The sequence below is a fragment of the Pyxicephalus adspersus genome, chromosome 11 (assembly GCF_032062135.1).
Source record: "Pyxicephalus adspersus chromosome 11, UCB_Pads_2.0, whole genome shotgun sequence".
Taxonomy (NCBI): Eukaryota; Metazoa; Chordata; class Amphibia; order Anura; family Pyxicephalidae; genus Pyxicephalus; species Pyxicephalus adspersus.
Genome location: NC_092868.1, coordinates 57,864,841 through 57,889,628, shown reverse-complemented (window position 1 = coordinate 57,889,628; position 24,788 = coordinate 57,864,841). Strand labels below are relative to the sequence as shown.

The following is a 24,788-nucleotide window of genomic DNA, read 5'->3' as shown; positions in this document are numbered from 1 at the left end:
GAATTCTAGAAGGGGTTAGGCTTAGCAATGATGGGCAAGTATGGGTACGTCAGGTACAGCGATTGTGGAGCTTAAAGGTAACTGCATTGAAAGTCATTTGTTCTGCAGTACTTTGTGTCCCTGCCTCTCCCACAATGGGGAGATTTCCCCCAGTAGTTTGTGTGTCTGCCCCTCCCACAATGGGGAGATTTCCCCCAGTAGTTTGTGTGTCTGCCCCTCCCACAATGGGGAGATTTCCCCCAGTTTTTTGTGTCTCTGCCCCTCCCACAATGGGGAGATTTCCCCCAGTAATTTGTGTCTCTCCCCAGTGATCAGACTGCAACATTGTAACTTTGTATCCAATCACAAGGCAGGGGAGTCATGTGATCTCTGAGATTATTATTATATTATACATTACAATGACACATTACTCAGCATGGACACATGTATCTGGTGACAGGTCCTCTTTAGTAATCAGGACATTTTAGGACAGTTTAGTCATTTTGATTGGCTGGATCTGTTCCACCAGCAGCACGGGACCCCATTATTACATTGAGGGTTAGTGGGGAATTAGCAGAATGTCTTTTGCCCTCCTGATCAAAGCCGGGTGTCAGTTGGCGCCCAGCGAGCGGCGGCGGTGCTGATCTGAGGTTTATATCCCGGACTTTGCTGTTTGTTGGAGATTAGTTACCCGGGGGGATAGGAGGAGGAGAGGATTATGTCAGAATAAGTTTGTGTCACTTGGGGCTGCCTGGCTGTTGGTGCCTTGGCTGGGGCATGCTGGGACTTGTGGTGCTGCTGCAATTATTGCGCCGGTCCTAATGCACAGTTATGCTAACTGGAGCTGGATGGAGGTGCCAGCTTTTGTACAGTTTGTATTAGTTATTTGTAGAAAACATTTATATAAAGAAGACCGGTGCCACGCCCAGCAGAGAAGCCACTCCCACTGTCAGCCTTGTTAAATATTTCAGCTAGTGTTCAACTTTTTTAATAAATCCATTTTTCTATATAACAAAAATGAATAAAATGGCATCATGTGACAGGACAGCAGCAAACGTCCCAACCCCTCCATCAGATCCCTGCGATGCTCCGAAGACATTGAGACCTTCATGCCATGGCAATCCATAGACGGGTTCCATTCCCCCCCCCCCCCAGCTTGGTACAGCCGCCTCTGTAACTCAGCCAAGTAGAGCTGCAGAAATGTCACATCTCCAGATTTGTAATCCCAGGAGGATGGAGCTGCTTTTGGCCCTGGGGGTCGTGAGAAAGGCGATGGGAGAATTTCTCAACGTTCGCTGCTCTCCCTATACGCTCGTCCGGCCTAAATCTCCCCATCGCAGATAAATATTTTATATCATCTGTCAGCATGGGGACCCTCACCATCCAGCAGGATTAATGCTTGGTGGCTTCTTCATAACACACAGTAGCTGCGGAGTGTTACAATGTATCAGGAGAGGATGTACAATACACACATATATTATCCAGGTTTATTTTATGTAAAGTGGACCTGTCATCACAATGTGATCCCATCCCCCCCCCCCAGACCACCCCGGTCATCCAAACGTAGGAGATCCATCACAAGCTAAATACAAATTCTCCTGGTTGGGGAAATGAAGGCAGCATTACAATTAGGAATTCATCATAAGCAATGTATTGTAAATATTATTATTATTTTTTATTATTATTAATATTAAACAATAAATAAAATACATTAAATAGAACTTGCAAATGACAGATGGATACAGACAGTGACACAGGAAGAGGAGACGACCCTGCCCCGAATGTATGCAAGAAATCTAAGCTCCTGTGCTTTGCCTTAACATCTCTCCACAATTCTTGTCCCACTTACCTTTCTGCCCTGATAGAAAAATCTCCCCCAGCTGCTCTCTTTGCTGCTGCAATGACCTACTAATGACTTCCTCACTCATAACCTCATCACATGCACGGATACAAGACTTCTCTAGAGCTGCCCCCACTCTCTGGAATGGTCTCCTCGTCCTATTCGGCTTGCTCCTACTTTCTGCTCATTTAAAAGAGTCCTCAAAACCCAACGCTTCACCCTCACCTACCCATCTTCTTCTGTCTCCTAAACCCTCAATACTCACCCATCATTCCATATCCCCCTCCTATTGTGTGATACTTCCCTCACCTCCTAGATTGTAAGCTCTTCAGGGCAGGGTCCTCTCCTCCTCCTGTGTCACTGTACTGTCTGTATCTGTCTGTCATTTGCAACCCCTATTTTATGTACAGCGCTGAGTAATATGTTGGCGCTATAAAAATACTATTTATTAATAATAATAATAATAATAATAATAATGTTAGTATCTGAATGTGACGTGGAATCAGCCTATAACAGCAGGGCTGGAGTTAGAGATGCAGAAAAAGGAGACAAACAGTTCTCACATAAAGCAAAAGACGAGGGTGCTGCTTCTACTTTCATGTCCAATCACAGGCTAAAAGTGGGTCCAGGGCAACCTGGGCTCAGAGGACTTGTGTTGAATGACATTGTGTGGAATGCCTCTTAGACTAGGGACATCTAGTGGCAGAAATGAGTAGTGCATGGGAAATCTCTAAATTGATGGTAAATATAGGTGGAAAGGTTCTTCCTTAAGTGTGCCATCTCTGGTGCAAATTGGCTGTTCCTGCCCTTTAACATGTGACCAATTGCCAAGGCATCACACCGCAGTGGTTAATCTTGTCTGTGTGAACATTTAATTGACTGGTACTGGTCTGGTACTTCACTTATGTATAGAAAAGTGGAAAAAAGTATTTGGTTACCATTAAAGGAATCTGACATTTTGTTAAAGAACTACAAATCCCAGCATGCCCTGTAGTCCCCCGAACAGCTGGCCAGACCCAAACTGTGTCAGCCACGGTTTCAAGATCGTCTGCCGCAGTTTAATTTCCCTTCCGCTGTTACAGAGTTTAATCATTTTAATCTTACAGGGCGAAGTCATCGGATAAAATCAGCCCGGATCCCTTAATTCCTAAACAGATTATGGCGGCTGAGGCCGGCACAGCTCGCAGCGGGCACCCCGGCACTCTGAATGCCAATGGATGCCAGGCCCCTCAGGGAACTTGCAGCAATTTACCCCCCTGAGATGTCACCGTTGTGTTATGTGCAGGGCGGAGGGGCAGAATTTCCATGATGATGTCATAATGGCCTCGCGCTGCTTTTATATTTCCATCCCCCACTGGGATTTTATTTTTTATCTCTCCATTTCTTTATCTTTTTGTTTTCCCCAATTTATAAATAACTTCTTCCCCAACAAAAAATGTTGCAATAAATCAGTTTCCTTCCTACTTGTACAATTCCACTCATTCTCTAATCTCTCATAGAACAAAAAATGGAAATTCCAAAAAATCCTATTAAGGTCAATGGAATCAGAAGCCGGGGGTGCAAATCCTGCAACATTGTGCTGGGGGTCTGGGAAGCTCCTGGTGGGATGAGGGGCCGAAAACAAAAACAGCTGGAGCCACTTCCTAAAAAAATCCTCCAGAGATAAGATGGGGGGGGGTTACTGGTGGGAATGACCATCTAACTAAGGGTACGCAGGGCACAATAGAAGCAGATTAGGGTACGCAGGGCACAATAGAAGCAGATTAGGGTACGCAGGGCACAATAGAAGCAGATTAGCAGGGCACAATAGAAGCAGATTAGGGTGTGCAGGGCACAGTGGAAGCAGATTAAGGTATGCAGGGTACAGTGGAAGCAGATTGGGATACGCAGGGCACAGTACAAGCAGATTAGGGTACGCAGCGTACAGTAGAAACAGATTAGGGTGTGCAGGGCACAGTGGAAGCAGATTGGGGTGCAGTGGAAGCAGATTAGGGTAGGGATTCTGCTTTTATGACTCTTTTGACCTGACCAGAGCTCCTCTAGGTACCTAGAAATACCGGCTGCACCCCAAGAAACTGCAGCGTAGTACAAACCCTTTAAAACTTTATTGTTCTGGACACATGCACAACTAAACTTCACCTGAGCCCTTTATTTCTGGAATTGTATAGACAAGGAAAGCATGTGGGAAGACAATTATACATTGAGGATGGTATGGAAAAGCTCTCTGTTAGGAGATTCGTTCTCACTTCCTGTCTTTCACCAGTGGTAAATACCCACCAGGGCTTCTAATCCCCCCCCCCCCCCCCCCCCCCCACTGCCTGGTTAGACATACACCTACTTACCACTACACAAGTCACATATGATTGCAATGTGGTGCTTTTCATTCTGAATGCACTTAATCGAGCACACAGCACCATATTATAGCTATGTTGTGCTACTGCATTCAGAATTTTGACATCACTGGGTGCATGCTGGCTGGAAATAGTTAGTTTTCCTTTGTATGGAGTCACGCTTTGAATCATGCAAATACCCACAATCATCCGTCACCTCCTGTCGCCTGAGCGCCGCTGAAATCCTAATTCCTTCTCAGAAATGGATTATTCCACCTATTAGAGAAAATCTCTTTAGTGTCACTTCTGCCTGGAAGGGGAAAAAGCCGAACTTTACACTGGGGGATTAAAGTGGAAAATGTGAAGATTTGTAATTTTATAGATACAGAAAGGAATGACCTTTGTGTCCAGTCGCTGTGGTCTGTGCCTAGGCACTCGTGTAGCTGTATCTCTGCAGTGGAAGATCTGCTGTCTCTGGGGATTTGGTGGAGTCAGCTCAATGTTCTCCTTGCTGGAGGCTCTGACATGAGGAAGCAAAGCCCTGCCACTGCCAATATGGCCGCCTTTATAAAGACTTGCTGGAAGTGCTGGACAAAGCATGTTGAGAACTTCACAGGCAATGCTGGGGGTCCCATTTCCTTTGCCTGGCAATGTCTGGGACAGCCAGGTAACTTTTCAGTATTGCAAGGCAGTTGATATATTAGGCCCATATTTATGGGAGAACCTGGGTGATCCAGCAAACCTAAAATAGATCTGGACCAGGACGGAAACATGTAAAATACACAGGGAGCATCAGGTGCATAAGTGAGGAGGACTAAAGGCATGATGCCAAGGCAGACACCTCTGGTGCCATGCAAATATGCCCAGTGCCAGTCTCCCACTCATGCCCCAGCTCAAGTCAGGAAGGTCTCATCCCAAATTTAGCTTTTGGAGCCCAGTGATTTCTAGCTACACCCCTGACTTGTAGAACCCCCAAAGAGGACCTGTCTGTCCACAGAAGGACAGATGAGAGCCGTTGTCCTGATTTATGGCTCCATGTGTACACAAGTGATGTTTGTCCTGACAGGGACTCCGCTAAGAACGAAGAAGCATCTCGTGTGTGAACTTTCTATTTTTAGATCTATCCGATTACCAGCTTGTATTATTAATGGGATCCGGTCTGTATTTCTAAGCAGGCGAGAACAATATACATTCTCCGCTGCCAGGTGAAAAGAAAAACCTGCGGGAATATCTGTGTCTCAGACTGAATGATGATACGGGTCACTGCTGGGGGTCATTTCAATAGGAACTGCCAAAAACTTTCCTCCGGGCCGGCAGATTAAAGATTATCACCTGCTTCTGCTCTGTAGATTTTGCAATAGCCCTATTTAATGTACAGCGCTGGGTAATATGTTGGTGCTATATAAATCCTTTTTAATAATAATAATAATATGTGTGATAAGTAAGGGGGCAGTGAGTTAGGAAACTGCTATACCTGGGGACGATCAATAGATCAATGGCAGCCGAGAGTCCTCCAGCAAAGTTACTCTGTGACTGTATAGGGAGGACACAGCAACCTGTCCTCTGATGTCATATGAGTGCAGAATTCATTGTCAGTCCCTATAAGGGTGAATATTCCCACAGTGCCGCCCAGACATTTTATCCCTCTGTGGTTTCCTCGCTGTCATTATATGTGAAACCTCCTCCCCATCCTGTGTTCATCCAACATGACTGATGGGAGTGCATTGGGGCCCAATATAGACACGAAATACCAGTTCTATTTTATTGTTTCTGTTTTGTTTGTTTTTCCTTTTGTGGAACTGAGAATGTCATTTCTGTCATCTGTCCCAGCCAGAGAAAAGTAACAACGCCGGGGAACGCCTGAATCTCTTCTGATTCCTTTTATTTCTTTCTTCTCTCTTTGTGTCTTCACCCCTCTTTCTATTGCTCCATATCTTTCCTCCATTCCCTCTCTTCCCTTTTACTTCTCTTTCTCTCTTCATTTTCTTTCACTCTCATCTCCTCTTCCCTATTTTCTCTCTATATATCTTCAATTCTCTCCCTGTTTCTGCAGTTTTTTTTTTCTCTTACTCTCTTTTCCCTTATACTCTCAATCTCTCCTCTTTCCTGTTTTCTATTTCTCTCTTTTATATCCTTACTTCTCACAAGCTTTCTTCCCTGTTCTCTTCTTTTTTTTACTCTGTCTCACCTTCCCCCTCTTCATTTCTCTTTTTCCTTATTCTTCTCTCTCTCTTTCTCTTCCCCTTCCTTCATCCTTCTCTCAAACTCTTCTCTCTCTTCCTCCCCCCAACTTTTTTTTGTTCTTCCAACCCTCTCTTTCCCCCATCTCTGTCACTCTCTTGTTGCTCCTTCTCTTCCCCCTCTCTTTAATTGACGCAGAAGCAAGACGGGCAAAACAAACGTGTATTTATCATCACATGGAGAAAAAGAAATGTTTATCTCCTTTTCAAACTTAAATAATCCAATGGACATGAATTTGTACACCCAAGGGCTTCCACAATTTTGGGTCTATCCCATTGACATCATGGGGTATGTGTGACCCTTACACTAAACATATGATTTCTAAAATTGATTCGGAGAGAGCGCGGCTTTAACCCGACGCGTTTTCCCTTTTGGCTTCATCAGGGGATGCGTGTGTGCCGTTATGCAGAACTGTTTTTTAAAAGTACAAACATATTCACAATTGTAATTATCAATATTTACTAAACATGAACAATAAACAAATAAACGCATTCCCTGATGAACCCAATAAAGACTTGTTTCGCCATTTGGGTTCATCAGGGGATGTCTTTATTTGTTTATCGTTCAATTTTAGAAATCATATGTTTAGTGTAAGGGTCACACATACCCCATGATGTCAATGGGATAGACCCAAAATTGTGGAAGCCCCTAGCTTGTATTATTTAAGATTGAAAAAGAGATAAACATTTTTTTTTCTCCATATGTGATGATAAATACACGTTTGTTTTGCCGCAAAGAACCCCCTGTGTTTCTTCTACATCAATTGTTGTATAATTGTTAAAGGGGGCGGCTGTAATTGATAATTTAAACAGGAGGAAAGAAAACCTTTAACCCTAATGACATAAATTCCCTCTCTCTTTATTTATCTCTCCCCCTCTTCTTCTATCTCATCTTGCATTTTCTTTTATTTCTCTATTTGTTCTGGTGCACCCCATTATATATCCATTCCTTCCCTGTCACTCTCATCCCAATCTCTTCTCTCTATCTTTCTCACATTTATATCTTTACTCCTCACAAGCTTTCTTCCCTCCTCTCTTCTATCTGTCTCACCTTCCACCTCTCCATTCCTCATTTCCCTTCCTCTGTTTCTATCTTCCTTCTCTTTTTCTTTTATCTCTTTATATCTTTTGCTCCTTTTCTCTCTCTTCCTCCCCCACCACTTATTTCTTCCAACCCTCTCTCTCTCCCTGCACTTTCCTATCTCCCCTTCTCTTTATCTCTGCTTCTCTTTATCTCCCCTTCCCTTTTTCTCCCCTTCCCTTTATCTCTCCTTGTCTTTATCTCTCCTTCTCTTTATCTCCCCTTCTCTTTATCTCTCCTTCTCTTTTTCTCTCCTTCCCTTTATCTCTCCTTCTCTTTATCTCTCCTTCTCTTTATCGCCCCTTCCCTTTTTCTCCCCTTCCCTTTATCTCTCCTTGTCTTTATCTCTCCTTCCCTTTATCTCCCCTTCCCTTTTTTTCCCCTTCCCTTTATCTCTCCTTCCCTTTATCTCTCCTTCCCTTTATCTCTCCTTCTCTTTATCTCTCCTTCTCTTTATCTCTCCTTCCCTTCTCTTTATCTCCCCTTCTCTTTATCTCCCCTTCTCTTTATCTCCCCTTCTCTTTATCTCCCCTTCTCTTTTTGCTCCTCTTCCTCCCCACTCTTTATCTCTCCCCCCCTCATCTTGCATTTTCCACCATTTCTCTATTAGCTCTTGTTCTGGTGCACCCCATATTTATATACATCCGTAATACATCCTGACTTCCATTAAGCAGTTCAGTAATAATAAGCAGTTCCTTTTACTGACATTTATTGCCGTTCTTATCTAACTGGTACAACAGCAGAATTCTGTGCGCAGAGCGGTAAGTGGACCTGACAGAGTTAGTGAGCGGACGGGTATGACAGTGCTGTCTTAGTTGGAGATGTCAGGGTCATACCGCCTGCGGCTTTGGGTTAATGAAGCAAAAAAGTGGAAATCTGAGCAATTCTACCAAAATGTTATCCCACAGTGCCGTCACTTTCCTAAATCTTACAAAGTTGTTGTATCTATTGCTTTTTATTGGGGATGAGCTGGTGATCTTAAAGCACACCTGTGCCCCAAATAAAGAAAAGGCCGGGGACCCGTCTTCAGTTTTGCTATGGGGTCCAGGAGTTTCTAGCTAGTTGGAGAGAAGGATCTGTCTCCTCTAGAAGAATTCAGTGTAAAGTTATTCATTCTCTAGGTTCATCAAAGATCACTACAAAGAATTCAGAGTTGGGTTGTTTTTTAACCATTTAGGGCTCGTTCAGTGAGTCGGTGGGTGAGATGGTGATTACTCGGCCGTGTTTGTACGTTCTTCCTAAAGGAATACATCCGATTCATTTATCCAAAATAATGATATAGCCAGCTTGGCTATTTTCTGTCTTCCTGATCTTTCCTAAGCCTCTCCATCCCAATCTGTGGCTTTGGGGTGTTCACCTCTTCTGACGAGTCCCTGGGACAGATAAGTTCCTCCTTAGGCAATATGCTCCTGAAGAAGCGGTTATAAATCCGCGAAATGCGTTGAGCGTTCATATGAAGTATATTATATATCACATGATTATTAGGAAACTTTTCAAATGTTTAGTTATTTTGATACCAGTAGAATAAATTATTGTTTTTTATTAAATTAATTTGATATTTCTTTTAAAAGATGCAGCGAATGCCTCATAAACCCTGTGATCAGTTTTCCCTAATTATACCCATAGACAGGTAACTTGTATGGTTTCCATTCTATAAATAACAATGGGCGCTGGGTGGGCAATGCAGGCAGCACCCCGCCCTCAGCAGCCTATTAGGAATGAGGATTGTTGGGTGAAGTTGTCTATCGTTCACCGATCACCCATCTATGTTGTCCACGAACCACCCAGGAACCCAAACTACCAATTTGATTTACTTTTTACCAAATCTTTTTGAAATTAGTGCCATGCTTGGATGGAATTTGCTCAAAAATATTAATTTTATCAAGTCTATGATCATAAAGGGTGAAATGTCTTTGTAAACCAACCGAGCCATAAACACAAACTCTGCCCTTTGTTTATAAACAAAGCCATTCATCACCTAAATAAAAGGAACATTTATAATGCCCAGGAACCTTGTAAAGCCTCGTGCACTAATAGAAACCACTAAATACAAAATTAACTGGCACTGGGTGGGCAATTCAAGCAGCATCTTGCCCATAGAGAATAAATGGGGATTGTTGGGAACATCACAAGGAGGACAAGAAGGGGAAATCTCTCCAATGGATAGCTGAAATGTTTTTCTGGTTTGACATACACAATAAAATCCTATTCTGAGGATGCTCTTGCTATTTCGGAACATTCCTGGCATACTGATCCATTGGCTTCATTGTTTTCTGTGTCCCGGACCATTTGGCAGAGCAGATCTTCAGATTTCTCTTGCTGCATGCTTGTCAGAGACTCACAAAGCATTTCAGCCAGTGACAACCAGGCGCTTGGCATTTCCAGAAGCAGCTCATTATCGGAAGCCTTCTGCTCTCATTGCTGGGCTCCTTTAAATATAAAGAAAAGAAAACCATTTCATATCTCTGGGGGTTTTATCCCTCACACTGACAATCTGTGAAAATGTCACCGATAGATTTCTCTCCGACAATAAAGTGTCGCCGTCTACAAAGTCACAGTTTGCTTTCAGAAGCTTTTAACAGCTTTTATTCCCCAGCGTCAGATCTGATCAGCCACTTTGGGGATCACTCTGCGCTCATATTTTGGGCCTCGTACTTTCAGCATTACCCGGGGGGATTTCATCACGTTGTGCCATGGCTGTACTACCTGTGTTCTGTATTGTCCTCTCTCCCCGGCGAGGTGTTACAATTCACTGAATTCTTTATGTATGAAATATTCACCTTTCTTTGCATGGTCACATTTAGTTTTATTCTTCCCCTTGCACCCAGGTCACATGGTCCTTTTCCAGTTCTTTTTCGGACTGGGTGATTGTGACTGAAGCAGAGACAAAGCAACTTTCTGTATTCTCCAGGGGTGCGGCCATGACACCCTTCACTCACAGTATGGCCTCAGGTTTCCTGGTTGGGTGATGCCGGGTGTCATTCTGCTCAGAGGGACATCTTATGGCTAAGAAGAGGTACTGCAAGGGCCAGCTCTGTGTTACAATGAGAATTGCAGCCCAAGCTTTCTTGTTGGCCCAGGGGACTATTTTAAAAAAATAGTGAATTTATTTTCACCCATGCAGGGCAAAGTGATGGGTCCACCAGAATTTATAGTCACCACACTATCCAGGTAATCAAGTGGGAAGCAACATTTTAAAAGGTTTCATCTATGGAAGGATTATCAGAAAAATCTCCCCATTGTGGGAGGGGCAGAGACACAAACTACCAAACTACTGGGGGAAATCTCCCCATTGTGGGAGGGGCAGAGACACAAACTACTGGGGAAATCTCCCCATTGTGGGAGGGGCAGAGACACAAATTAAATAATTTAAAAAAAAAATGAAGTCTCTAGAAGAATCTGGCAAGTAGTTCAGTTACTTCCTTTACACCCAAATTGACACATTAGGTCTTGAAGGACTTGACCTTTAACTTACCATTGCCCTCATCAACAAAGGCAAACATTTTGTACCCCCCCCCATCCTTCTGGTTGCTAATTCCATCTCAGCCTTTGCTGGACTTCTCACAATCCCCTCTCAGCCCATCTGTCTGTTATACAGCTAAGAAACAGTCGATGGTGGCTGTCTGGAATCAGGTCAGCGATATGATAAAATCTTACAGTTAATTCTCAGCTAATGTGATCCTTATATCTCCTGAGAACAGCAGCTGCCCCCAGCAATCCCCTCTTTTGTGTTTATCTTTCCCTGCTAATGTGCAAGAAACCCCCTGCACCCCTCCCCCCATGCACCCCTCCCTGCCATTTCCATATGGAGCACAGGATTGTCCTGTATTATATACAATGTATCCTCCCATGTATACACTAATTGTACAATCCTATATAGTAAGCCTTCTTCATATTACCCCCCCCCCCCCCCCACCTACACACTGCATGGCATTTCATGGGCCAGGGCTAGATTTAGGGTAGGGAAATTGCCCAGGGAACCCAACTTCTTCAGGGCCCTAGATAATAGAATGGCAAGGAGCTATAATGCTGCACATTTGGGGCCCCCACTTCATTTTTGCCCAGGGCCCCATTTATGCGGGCATAGAAATGGCAGAAATTCAGTATGCCTGTCACTTCCTATGAACTGAACTACAAGCAAATTTCCTTCCTTCCAAACTATCCCCCATGCATTGAAGAATAAAGAATGAAGTGTTTGTATCGCCGTCTTATGGTGACAACCTTGCTTGCCTTCCCAGGCACAGTACAGTACACGTTGTCACCCTTATATAATATTCGTATTACTTGTTGGCACTTTCCAGGCACTGACGTTAATCCATAGAGATCCCCCACCCCAGGTCCCTGAACCTTTCATTAACCTCCATTTATTGGTTAGTCTCCAGCCCCTAATGAGCCCTGGGCCCCGCTGGTAGGCAGCCGCAGTCACAAAGCGACTCATTAAATGGTCGGCAATATAAAGAGTTGTCACTGAGAATTAATCGCAGGCCGGTGATCTCACTGGCAACATCGTTCACTGTTCATGGGAAAAGAAAAAGTGCAATAGTGGGGCCGAGCCGACTACAATGCGCCATTGTCCTCTATGTGGGTGGGATGCATCTTGTGTGGTGACAACGCATCCTGATACAACGGGAACCCGTGACAGGTACTCTTGAGTATTGAGGTATTTGTAGGACCTCATTGACTAATCTGTCTTCCTTGCCCTTAATTGAAAAAAAAATTAGGAAAATGATGGGTAACAGAAAATACAATATTTTATTTTCATTGTTTTGACTAAGTTCAGAAAAACGTTTGACATTGGCATGGTTAGCTACTTTACAATTTCAATTACCACCCCAAGACAAGAATCCTATCTGAACTTAACAATACTTCCTTGTGGGTGTGGCATAACAGCAGGGGTGGGAGTGTGCCTAAGTGATAGGCCGGCCCCCGAAGTGCTCTCCTTCTTTTCTCTGTAGACATTGCGGCTGATTGCAGTCTGGTACTTCTGATTTATTGAGTGTGAGAAAAAACGAAGCTGAGATTCTGAAATAATTAAGCAACCACCCCGTGCACCAGCACTCAATGCACAAAAATATACGGAGCTCTAATACTGCAAAGCAAAACGTAAAATTTTATCTTCCATATCTAATAATTATTAAGGGCCCCGGAGCCACAGGTGACAACCACAGGGGACATTTATAGGCACCAGCACAGGTGAGGTCCATGGATGACATGCACAGGTAAAATAGAAACCAGATTGTTTATTTGATCTGTGCTGCCAATGACCTTGTCGTGTTTGGCAGTTCATTGGCCCCTAGAACCTGCACCCACCTGTGGGGGATGGGGGGGGTCTGATCTTTGGATTTTTTGCATTGATTTCCTGTATTCCCTGTATAGAGGTGAAAAGCTGCTCACTGCCTGATCCAAAATCTGCTGCCATCATTCAGCCAGACTAGGCAGCTGCCTGGGGCCGCACTGTTGGTGGGGCAGCATGAATATCACATTATTATTTATTATTTGAGAATTTACTATTTATAGGGATGATGATGACAATGCTTAGGGAAAAGATTTAAGTATTTCTCTCAGTGCCGTTTTGCTTTAATTCCTGAAGCTCAGTCCGTGTCTGTGAAGGTGATTCCACAGGAGGGTTGAATGGTCTCCCCGCAGCGTCATCCTCGTGCCCTCCCCTCACCCATCGCTGTCTCATCACATCTCGTTAGTGGAGCAGGAAGAGCTCAGGAAGCGTCTGAAGAAAGTCCTTGATGTACCCTGGGGACCCGACATCCCCAAACACCGACTTCACTCTGAGGACAATCATCTACTTGGAGTGGAGCCAGGGAAGGTTCAGGAGGCAGAAGGATTCAACACCCAATTAGGGGCCTCCACCAATTGGTCGCATTATCACCAAAAATACCAAAATAAAATAACTCCTTGTAACTTAAGAATTGGAATTTTTTTGATTTTCCCATTTTAAGTTGCAGCCATCAATAAGAGCTGCGTACCAGGGGCCAATTTGGGAATTTTTACTTTGCCAAAATTTTGGTAAAATTTTTCCATTGTGTTCGAGTCTATTGGAAGGTAAAAATTCAAATTGAAGCCCCAAACCTCCAAATTTACCCCCTTGTACCCCTCCATTTATCTTTCATTTTTCATACTTACCTTTCTTACATGTCCTCAGGTCAGTTGCATGATGCTGCAGCGTTCTCCCCACCTCCCCTCCAGGATAGGGATCTGATACTGATGTGACGACCTTAACGTCACCATCTATTAATAAAGGACCCCATGGTGATTCCCGCCCAGGAGGGCGGAGACATGCAGTTCTGTCCTCACTGTATTTCCTCAGTCCTCTATGTTTCCTGAGGCTAGGCTTTATTCACCCTGGAAAACTGAGGACATCTTGTGGCAGAGGCAGGTACTGCAGAAAACAACTCCAAACTGAAGGTGACCATAATGAGCTTTTTATTCCATCATGCCCTGGAGAAAAATAATTCAGCCCTGAGTTGGGCATTAAAGCCACACTGTGCCATTACCATCATGAAACAGCTGCCAAATATCAACCAATCAGGATCCAAGCAAAAAACTTTACCCCATTCTATCGCCAGATATCCAGCTATTGGGCGCTACCATATTGGCTCAAAGAGAAAGTGGAGCCGAGCTGTCCCCATGTCATAGACACCCCTACCCGTCCTGTACCAGTCATGTGTTCCTTGCTTATGTCATCAGTCCAGGGGAGTGGCTAGGATGGAGAGGCGGGACTTAGCGGTTGACTTTTCAAAATGTCTGGATTAGCATAAAAGTAACAGCGCCCCCTCTGTCTGCAGAATGAAACTCCCAGAGCTGATGGAGAGATTAGAATGTAAAGATTTCCACGCAATCTCTGCTTGGTTTTTCTTCCCTGGGAAATTCTCACAGATTTTTTTTGTGACGTCAAAAACGTCTGAGAACATTTTTCTGCCTATTCTGGGCCCGTCTGCCGAGCTGCTGCTGATATTTCATGTTGTTTTGTTGTATTTGGCTGTTTTCCAGCATTCTGCCCCCGAGTTATTACCCCAAATTTATTTGCAGATTCGCCATATAGACGCTTCTCGTATCTGACAGCTGTGGTCATGTGACAGAAGACGAATTGCAAAATTTAAGTCCGATGATGGAAAATTTAATGAGGACGGGTCACACAGATCAGCGGACGTCCCGTAACTCCGCGTTAGGTCACATGACCTGAATCATTTTCATTTTTCCCAAATTTTTATTTATAACAATGTTGTCACTCCAAGCCCTGAGGAAGGGGATGTGCAGCTCCCGACACGTGTTGGCTTATACACAATAAGTAGATGATGTCATTAGTCTGCTGCAGGCAGGAGGAAGCATTTCCCCAGTCTCCACACCCCTAGTGATCAGACCGCAACATTGCAACTTTTTAGGAAATCTCGTGATGAGAGCTGGGGCTGATCTGTGTCAGACATTTGTGAACACCAAGGACTGCAAGATTAGATGTCTCAGTCCTGGAAGAGGGTTGTGACCCTGAGTGATGTCTGAACAAAGATGGTGCCGTGCTTCTGGTGCAGAAAGCAGATGAAGCCATTATTGTGGGGTGCGAAGGGACAGAGCGGGACGTCCAGGACATATCTGCTCTCTATATATAGCCAGTGATTGGGGATATCAGTGGAATTCTCAGCACTGTTTATGTAGCTGCACAGACAATTGTTCGGGGTTCTTCTGCAGATGTGAGAATGGCCGGAGTTCCTATCTCCTGCAGCAAGGCTTCCGGGCTGAGTGTGATAAGGAAATGTCAGGAAATGGCCCTATTCTCCGGGAGAATGTTGTGTCAGAGAACAATGAGCTGGAAACGTCACTGCGTGGGGACATCCGCAACATGTGACTCACCAGCTTCTGTGGAACTACAAGTCTCAGCATGCACCAGAGCTGGACTATCACAGGTCCAACTCCAGCCAGACATTTGCAACTATTGATTCCCTTCAGAATCTTTCCCCTCCTGCAGGTGAGAAATACAGCTCGGTCCTGGACACATGCATGCTGATTGCACAGTAAGAGAGCAGCTGTACAATGAGGAGGTCATCCTTCTGCTCCCCCCTCCTCCAATCATATTCAGTGCAAAGGTGAGTGCTGACCCCTCCCTCTGCCAGAGACAGATGCAGGTACTTACACTAGCTGGGGTAATAAATGCTGTTGTGGTATGTAAGCGGCTTCTTAACCAGCTGGAATTTCCCATCATGCACTGCCGGCCATAAACTGCGCCAACTGGCGTCATTTCATACATAGAATGCGATTTACAGCCGACCTCTCATAAAAAATCCAACACACCTACAACTCCACCTTTACTATACATCCCGGGGTGTGGTGGGTGGGATCCTCCTGCAGTGTGATATCTGTACAGGGACCCCAAAGGGGCCCAAAGTCAGATCTGCATAAGGGCCCACCATTGGAGAGTACCACTGTTGGGGTCCTCCGACCGATCATGTTATATATTGGACTCTGCTGGGTGACCCCTTGTTATTTCCATTCATCATCATTTCCTGCGCAGGTATTGTTTGATGTCATGTGATCGGTGTCACGGCTGGATTGCGCTGACCACGCGTGTATCAGAGAGGAGGCCGCGCACATAAACATTCCGCTTACGTGATTCGCTGTTTGGATAAAACTTCAGGGGTGCAAAAAATTCCCCCCTGTGATGGGTTCCTTCCTGCACTGCGAGGGGTTAACAACTCTCTGTGTATGGAGGATGAGGGTAGTAGTTATATATTTTATTGCCCCGGGGCATTATTTTGCCCCAGTGAACCCACCTCTCTGACATCATCCCATACAGGAGCAGCAGCTGTATATTGTGCATGGGGGCATCGAGTGCCAAACTACATTTTGGGAATTGGCGCCGGCTGCCCAGGGAGGGATGTTGGGGGTTCAGTGTCACCTTAGGGCATCAGAAACTTCTGGGCCCCTTAATAGGTCAACTACCTGGGCCCCCTGTTGTGACTCAAAGTTCCAGCATTGCAAAAGTCAAGCTCTTGTGATGGGGCCCCGGTACAGAAGTGCCCATTGCCCCACCCGATGGCTCTGCCCATTCTGTTATAGGTGTGCGGCACATTGGGCACAATGCATGCTTATTGCTGTGTGTTGCATATGGACATGGTGCAGTAATATAGGGAATGCGGCATTTACCAATGGGCACCGCATCCCAACACACGGCCACGTATTGCGTTCACAGGTGAGGTGTCATTAGTAATAAATGGCAACCCAGAGTAACATGACCTGTGCCATGCATTGCCCCTCATGGGAACGCCCCCTAGCCATCATCCCCTAAGTCATTAACCCCTTCACAGCAAGGGGCACCCACCATAGGGGTGAATGTTATGTGTTCAGGCTGACAACACTTCCTCCCTATCTCCCAGTTGTTCTTCTGTGTTGTCACCCTGAGCACTGGGCGGGGTATGGGCAGCCTTCCAATATCTGCAAAACCTCGCCCACCCATTCTTTTCTGATTTAGATTGCAAGCTCTTTTACCATTGGGATTCTGATTCTGAGTAATGCTGTTGGGGCCCCCAGTGGGTCCTCATTGGTTCCTGAAATCTCCAAACTGTTCTGTCCTCTCCATTATATTATATTGATTTCCATATCTCTGATTCAAAGCAGGAAGACATTGAAGGTTTGTAGCACACAGTTAGTGACAGGTCCACGTTGCCCCTGTAGAGGGGTAGAAGGTCGCCCTCTGCTCTCCTCCTGCCCTCCACTATCCACTGCGGAGTCAATGTGCCCCTCACTGAGGACAGAGCAGAGGGAATTCTCCCCCTCAGGGCAAATCTATGCTAATGGATGGGTAATGGACAGCTGGCATTAGGCTGGGAACGATCAATAAAGTTATCATTATCAATGTATTAAAGGGGCCAAATCTCCCGAACCGATCAGTTCAGGGCCAGGCTGGGGAGGGTCAGGGATCCGTCCACCAAAAAGGGAGATTTTAGTTGTAGATGAAAACAGTCTCTGACCATCACATAGGGTACATAGGGGTACAGACCCAGGGATGGTGGGAACCCCTGATAATGGGCACAGACCCAGGAATGGTGGGACCCCTTGTAATGGGCACAGACCCAGGGATGGTGGGGACCCCTGGTAATGGGCACAGACCCAGGGATGGTGGAAACCCCTTTTAATGGGCACAGCAGGGGTATATACCCAGGAATGGTGGGAACCCCTGATAATGGTGGTACAGACCTGAAAATGAAGAGAAGATGTTAAAGCCACAATGAGAACAACTCCAAATTAATGACCATACTGGGGGGGGGGGGATTCTATATTATTATCAATGGGGGGTGCATTCTATTTGAATAGCCACAAAGTAGGGGGGAGTCAGAATGACATTTGTAGAATGTTTGATTTTATGGCGAGGTCATGTGACACAGGCCGCAGTAACGGTTACAGGGGTAATATTTGGTGAGCTCGGTGTCCCCGGCTCGGGATTTATGTCTTTCATATCTCCGTGTCTCGAGGGACCGCACAATGCACTGCCCCAGTTAATGTTTGTTAGAAAAGACCTTGGCGGAGCTCCACCTCACCTGTCAGGTGGAGTCACCTAATAAATGCCGCCACGGTCTGTGGGGAAACTGATCTGCATTCATCCAGTCCTAAGAGTTACACAGCTCTGCCTCACAGCACAGACCTGTCTGGCAGCACACTGGATCTTTTTCTGCTGCACCTACAGGTCTTGTCCCCTCCCCCAGCCTGTGATTAGATATCAAGAGGAGTAGCAGAAGACCGATGAGCTCATCTCTCTGTCACTTTGCTGCCTATCAGCGGGGTCCTTGCAGTGCAGCACACATGATTGGCTCCTTGTGCTGTTTCACCTCCCCCTCATACCAGATCAAATAAAATACTTATCTGCATTCATTGCACCGTTTATTTCTGCTTGTCAGTCATTTTCAATCTGCCTCTTAAATTGCAAAAATCTCTGGAGATCCTGCCATGTAGGTCCTTGTCCAGGCACATCCTGGTATAGGGTGACAACGCTCAGTGCCTGCCTCCCAGTTGTGATCCTGTGTTGTCACCTGGGCTTCAGATCATGGAATGCCCCCCCCCCCCCAAGTGTACGCTGCCCCCTGCAGCAAAGGTTAAACACTGCAATGTGAGCGCTGCATCCTCCCGTGTTCGGCCGGGCAGAAGGAGCATTCGTTGCTCTGCATTGCCTAATCAAGTTGATGGCAGTTTTCCGGCAGAGAGACTCCGCGCTGCGGGCAGATTCCCCGGCTCTGGGGTCCTGTCTGCTCTCCGACTGTCAGCGTCCCAAATTACCGGAAGATTTAATAAGAAACATTTTATCCACGAGGGGAAAATTCACATTTATGGCTCCCGCAGATCACAGGATGGAAATTTGCCGCTTGTTTAGGCAGCGGTCATGTGACGAGCGGGTATTACCGGCCAATAGAAACAGAAAACAGAAAAATCTGAGTATACATGGCGCTGGATAGAAGGATACAAAATTCAGATTGTGATTGGATAGGCCACATTCTCAGTGATGTCACCGGTCTCTTGTGATTGGATAGGCTGCATTCTTAGTAATACCACCGGTCTCTTGTGATTGGATAGGCTGCATTCTTAGTAATACCACCCGTCTCTAGTGATTGGATAGGCTGCATTCTCAGTGATGTCACCGGTCTCTAGTGATAGGATAGGCCGCATTCTCAGTGATGTCACCGGTCTCTAGTGATTGGATAGGCTGCATTCTCAGTGATGTCACCGGTCTCTAGTGATTGGATAGGCTGCATTCTCAGTGATGTCACCGGTCTCTAGTGATTGGAGAAACTTGCAGAATTTTTTTCTAAGTTTACATCTTTGTAATATTTTATTTCTGCATTGTAAATATTTCTGCTCTATAAAATAATAAATCACCACATGGCACGCAATATATTTCAGTGTAGAATTCTTCATCATGTTTACAGCCAGCAATCATCAGTCCGGCCACCCCATGTGAGAGCCAGAGATGATTATTTCCTGTTCCCTCAGGTTGGTGCCCCCCCAATTCGGTACCAGCACAGGAAGGGTTAATATCCCGGCTGTTGTATCTGTTCAGCTAATGATTGATCCATGGTCATGTGACCTCGTTTAGTGTCACCAATCGATACCGATCAGTATGATGGAACTTTTATCAGGCAGCCCCCCCAAGTAATTCACAAAATTCACATTGGTGATAGATATGATAGAAATTAGCTAATTTAATTTCAAAAAGCATTGTGGATACAGGAGGGGAAGGGGCAGGTTAGGGTTATGGGGGTGCAGATTTAGAGTTTCGGGGTTACTGTTAGGAATAGTTTCTTTCTCCCCTCCCTTTTTTATGATCCTTGCATTCACTGAGTATTACATTTAGGATATTATTACATTACCTTTAATGATTACCTTCCAATACTCTTATTATACATCTTCTTGTTCCTCAGCCATTTATAGTAATGCAAATATGCATTTATATATTATTGTTATTAGCATTTATAGTATATATCTTCTGCACTGTACATACTACCTATGTGACATACAATATTTCATTTCATCTACTAATGTTATATATTAACCATAAACTGAGGTACTGACAAGCATTTGTATAGAATATATAAAGAAAGCCCTGAGGAAGCCCAAACCGGGGAAACGCGTCGGGTTATCGGCCTACGTAGGCAACACGATTTGCGTTTTGTTATATTCCATTAGAGGATGATTGTCTGGTGCCCTTGTGGCCCCTAATATTACCGTCTGGATCTAATGCCCAGTCATTGAAGCGTTATTATATTCTATTATGAGAAATGATCATTATTACAACTCGCTTTTTGCCAAAAACCCTTCTTTGTGTTGTTTTTCTACTTATTGATATGAGTCAGTGTTATGAGTTATGGGGGGCACAGGGGGTTACAGTTTTACAGGTTTAGGTTTTTTTTTGGGGGGGTGTAGTTTTAGGGTTGAGGGGGTTACTGTTGGGATTGCAGATAGAGTTGGAGTTACAGGGAAGGGTAATATTGTGAATATTGGGGGGGGGGGGGTAGTGTTGGGGTTATGGGGGTGCTTTAGTTTTAGAGTTAGAGGAGTTAGTGTTAGAAGGGTAAGTGGAGGGTAAGTGTTCTGATTACAGGGAGGATTGGTGAATGGGGTTACCGGGAGGGTGCAGGCAGGGGCTATATTAGGGTCATGAGGAGTGTTAGGGTTACAAGAAGAGTTTAGTATTGGGGTCACAGGCATGATCAGGAACACAGGAAGTGTAAATATTATCAGTGATTCCTCAGCACCAAAACCCAACTCATTTTGCTTTTCCATTCCCAGAATGTGTGGTAAGCTCCTCCTGAGTATTTGCTGTCTCATATTTCTTTAAATTCCTTTACATCTGCTAATGCTCGTATCTCCTCTGTCTCCACAGATCTCTCCTTGGGACTGGTGGAGGTCCACGTGGAGAAGAGTTCGGTGAAGGCGGTGGAAGGGCAAGGCCTTACGCTCCCTGTCTGGTACTCCAGCAGCTCTGAAGAAAAGCCGTATATAACATGGCATATAGAGCGAAATCGGCAGCAGGTGCAGGTGAGTCAGATTACTGCAATCATCTGGTCACACACCATACAATCTGCATCTGTGCAATGGTCACCTGATATCCTGCAGATGGCGCTGTTTCTTGTATCTCTCTCTGTGTTTGATCTGATATCCTGCAGATGGCGCTGTTTCTTGTATCTCTCTCTGTGTTTGATCTGATATCCTGCAGATGGCGCTGTTTCTTGTATCTCTCTCTGTGTTTGATCTGATATCCTGCAGATGGCGCTGTTTCTTGTATCTCTCTCTGTGTTTGATCTGATATCCTGCAGATGGCGCTGTTTCTTGCTCTGGACATTCACAGCATAATAGCAAAACAGATTTCCAAATTCTTCCAGAAGCTTGCACCCTCCATCTCCCTGCTTCCCCCCAAGCAGTATTAGGTGACCCCGAGATTCCCTATTCTTAGGAAGTTGATTCCCGGTGACCCCGTGTAGGGAGCTCCCTGGATTTTTGCAGGATTTAGTCATTCTTTGACCGCAGTGTTGTATTTGTGATTTTTAGGTGTTGTCCTATGTGGATGGGGAGACTTCGGTGACTTCAGATTTTAAGGACCGCGTGAATTTTGCCCACGTCATGCCGGTCAGGAACATCTCCATCATCTTCAATAGGACCCTGGTGACGGACGCGGGGAGATACACCTGTACCGTCAACGTGAAAAATGATGACATCAGCAGCAGCAGCAACATTGGGGTGGTGAATGTGACCATCCTGGGTGAGCATCAGACCAATGGCAGTGAAGGGTTAATGATGAGGTTGGGGGGGGCAGAGGAGGAATTTGGGTTATGTCCCACAATGGGATAATTATGGAAAATCTCATTGTGTGTAAGGTGCGGCCCCGGGAATGGACAATCTGTGATTCTCATTAATATCACCCACAATGTTATCAGAGCAATAGGAAAATGTTAAAAATATCACCCCCCCCCCCCCCTTTTTTTGTTCTGCGTGTGGTCACCGTGCCCCTTCTATTTCCTGTTTTCAATCAATGATGCCAAAACTTTCCCTGATAGCAAACAAAGCTATTCAGGGCCCATTGGATTGTCAGCCTGGGGCCCATCTGCTGCATTGATATGAACCTTCCACTGATTCATTGCAGTACTGTGAGAGATAACAATGGGATCTGCTGGGTGTTCCTGCTGCTCATCTGTCAGGATGAACTGAGAAGTAAAAGTGCTTTGCACAAGCCAATAAAGAAGCCAAATCTTTGACATTCAGTAATAAAAGAATTACAAATATAATAAAATAATAAATCCTGTTTATTATTAATACTTTATATGGCTGCATTGCTTTATTATTGTCTGGTCTATGTCTGCCATCTAGTGGTCACTGGGCAAAACTACCATAGGGAGCATTTATAAAGTGGCAATAAGTTAACAAGAAATTCTGCAGGATGGCTGTGACATATATACCAATCTACATCATCATTACATGACATTCAGCATCATCCCAGCTCTGTAGTTTGCTCAGCTTTCTTGTCTGTTTTTCAGTTCCTCCATCTAAACCCACCTGCCGAATGAATGGAAGTCCATATATCGGTGCCAACGTCACCCTCAGTTGCTGGTCTTCCTTAGGGCAGCCGACCCCATACTACTCCTGGATAAAGAAAGCTTCCACCAATGTGGTGTTTTTCCCACCAGCCCACGGTAAGAAATGGAGGAATATTGTACCGAGCCATAGCATATGTGTTGCCATTGTTGTCTCCAGCCTCTCCATTCCTGCTGCAATTCTTAAAGCTGACCCCTGACTTCCGTAGCTAATAAGATCAACCAATCATATGTGCTGCTAGCAAGACTCCAGTGTGTTGAATTCTTATTGGTCAATCTAGTTTTCTGCTCGTTGCACTTTTTGCATATTTTCATCATTTTATTTTTGCTTGTCTGTAGATTGTAAAATTGGCCCGGATGTGGCATTTTGCAGCACAGCATACAATAAAGTATGGAAGTATGCTGCACTGCAACATGTTGCAAAGATGCATTTGGGGTATGATTAGAAATAATGAGAAAGCAGCAAACCAATGCATATGTTAGGTGTTGCAGTAATGTGTGTGTCCGTGTGCATTGTCGCAACACACTGGGGTGAAAAAGCCAACAATGAGAGACAATTTGCAACACTGGGTTGCAGTAATGCAGGGCAAAGCATGCATCATCGCATTTCCAGGGCAAACCTCCAGTTACACTTCAATATAAATAAATCTCCTTCTCATAGCGATGACAGATTGTGGTTTTATTTTACATTTCTTTATCTCGTTGTAGATTCTTTGAAGGGAACTCTAACCCTGACAAATCTTACCAGCGAGCACAGCGGCACATACATGTGTACATCCAAGAACGGAGCCGGTGCAGCAGAATGCACCATTGCAATGGATGTGACTTCAGGTGGGTGCAGGGGCCGCATGGATCAGAAATGGTGTGACAGGGCCACTTTGGATGAGTAAGAGGGCCACACAGTGATGGGGCCCCTGGGGAGTAGTAAGAAAGATTCACAGAAGGGATGAAAGGCTTGCACAGGGGAACGTGGGCTGAAAAATGAAGACAAGTGTGGAGGAGTGAGGGGGGGGCACACAGAAGGAGCGATAGGGCCCCTCAAATAGAGTGAATGGACCACATAAAAGTAATAAATGGGCCCCTTATAAACAGTGTGAGGGCCACACAGAAGGAGTGTTCGGGCCCCCTCATTAAGAGTTAGGGAGCCACACAGAATAAGCAATAGAGCTCCTCATGAAGAGTGGAGGGGCCACACAGAAGGAGTGATAGGGCACCTCATGTAGAACAAGGGGGCCACATGAGAGAAGTAAAAGGGCCATACAGTTGAAGTAAGAAAGTAGGGAGCAAAGCTGAAGAAGTGAAGGGGTCACTGGATGAAGTCAGGGGGCTACACAGAAGGACCACATAGAAGAGTGAGGGGGCCACATAAGAATAGGCAAAGGGCCACACAGGAAAGGTAAAAGGAATGCACAGGATGACTGAGAGCGTGGAATGCCAGAACTAAGAGGGCCGCATGGGAGGAAGAAGAGAACCAAAAATGAAAATCCAAAAACACCAATTTTAGGGTTTAGATGAATAATTCTTCTTTCCTAATGCAAATAACTGTCATTTATATTGTAGCATCCAGAGTAGCCATCATCGTCGGGGCTGTGGTCGGGTCCATCGTCGGCCTTTGCTGCCTGGCCATCCTGATAACCGTTTTGATCTATTTATACAGAAGACAGAAGAAGGAAGCTCAGGATGAGATGGAGAATGATATTAAGTAAGAATCATCCACTGCCCTGGGGGGGGAGAACTCAAAATATTCTGATTTTACAGAAAGTGTAGAAAGGATTTCTTCTTGTATTGCACAATGTCTGTTTTATTTTCCATATATGTGATGGTCAGATAGAAACTTTAGTTTTATTACTCCCCACATCCCATACCTATTTTCCTAGGGGTCTCCTGGTCTGCTCGATGACCTCTTGTTCTATGAAGGTTTAATGGAAACTTTGTGTAGTGCAGTCGCATTGTCCAGATTGTCAGGGGAAGGATTGATGAGGAGTCTGGGATCAGGGGAAGTAAAGTGAGAGATATCCATAACCTTGACCCCAACCTTTTCTTAAACTGCCTTGTATCCCTAACCCCCGCCCTCTCCAAAATCACCTCCCCAGATGAAGCTGCCACAATGTTAAACCACTCTCTTCCCCTGGCTTTGGATAAAGTTGCCCCTGCCACCTTCCACTACCCCCGCCCTGCCAACCCCCGACCCTGGCAGAACAATCACACCAAACAGCTACAAAAGTCTGTTCGTGCAGC

The 24,788-nt window shown here is 45.1% G+C and overlaps 1 protein-coding gene across 1 annotated transcript in view; it reads left to right on the top strand.

Annotated features, from left to right (window-relative positions):
* Nucleotides 1–24,788, top strand: part of ESAM (endothelial cell adhesion molecule) — a 32,342-nt gene that overhangs the window by 4,588 nt on the left and 2,966 nt on the right. Inside the window, exons 2-6 of the mRNA XM_072425610.1 lie at nucleotides 20,846–21,000; nucleotides 21,511–21,721; nucleotides 22,494–22,649; nucleotides 23,259–23,381; nucleotides 24,111–24,252. Of these exons, the coding sequence (XP_072281711.1) occupies nucleotides 20,846–21,000; nucleotides 21,511–21,721; nucleotides 22,494–22,649; nucleotides 23,259–23,381; nucleotides 24,111–24,252 (787 nt within the window). The remainder of the gene's footprint in view (nucleotides 1–20,845; nucleotides 21,001–21,510; nucleotides 21,722–22,493; nucleotides 22,650–23,258; nucleotides 23,382–24,110; nucleotides 24,253–24,788) is intronic.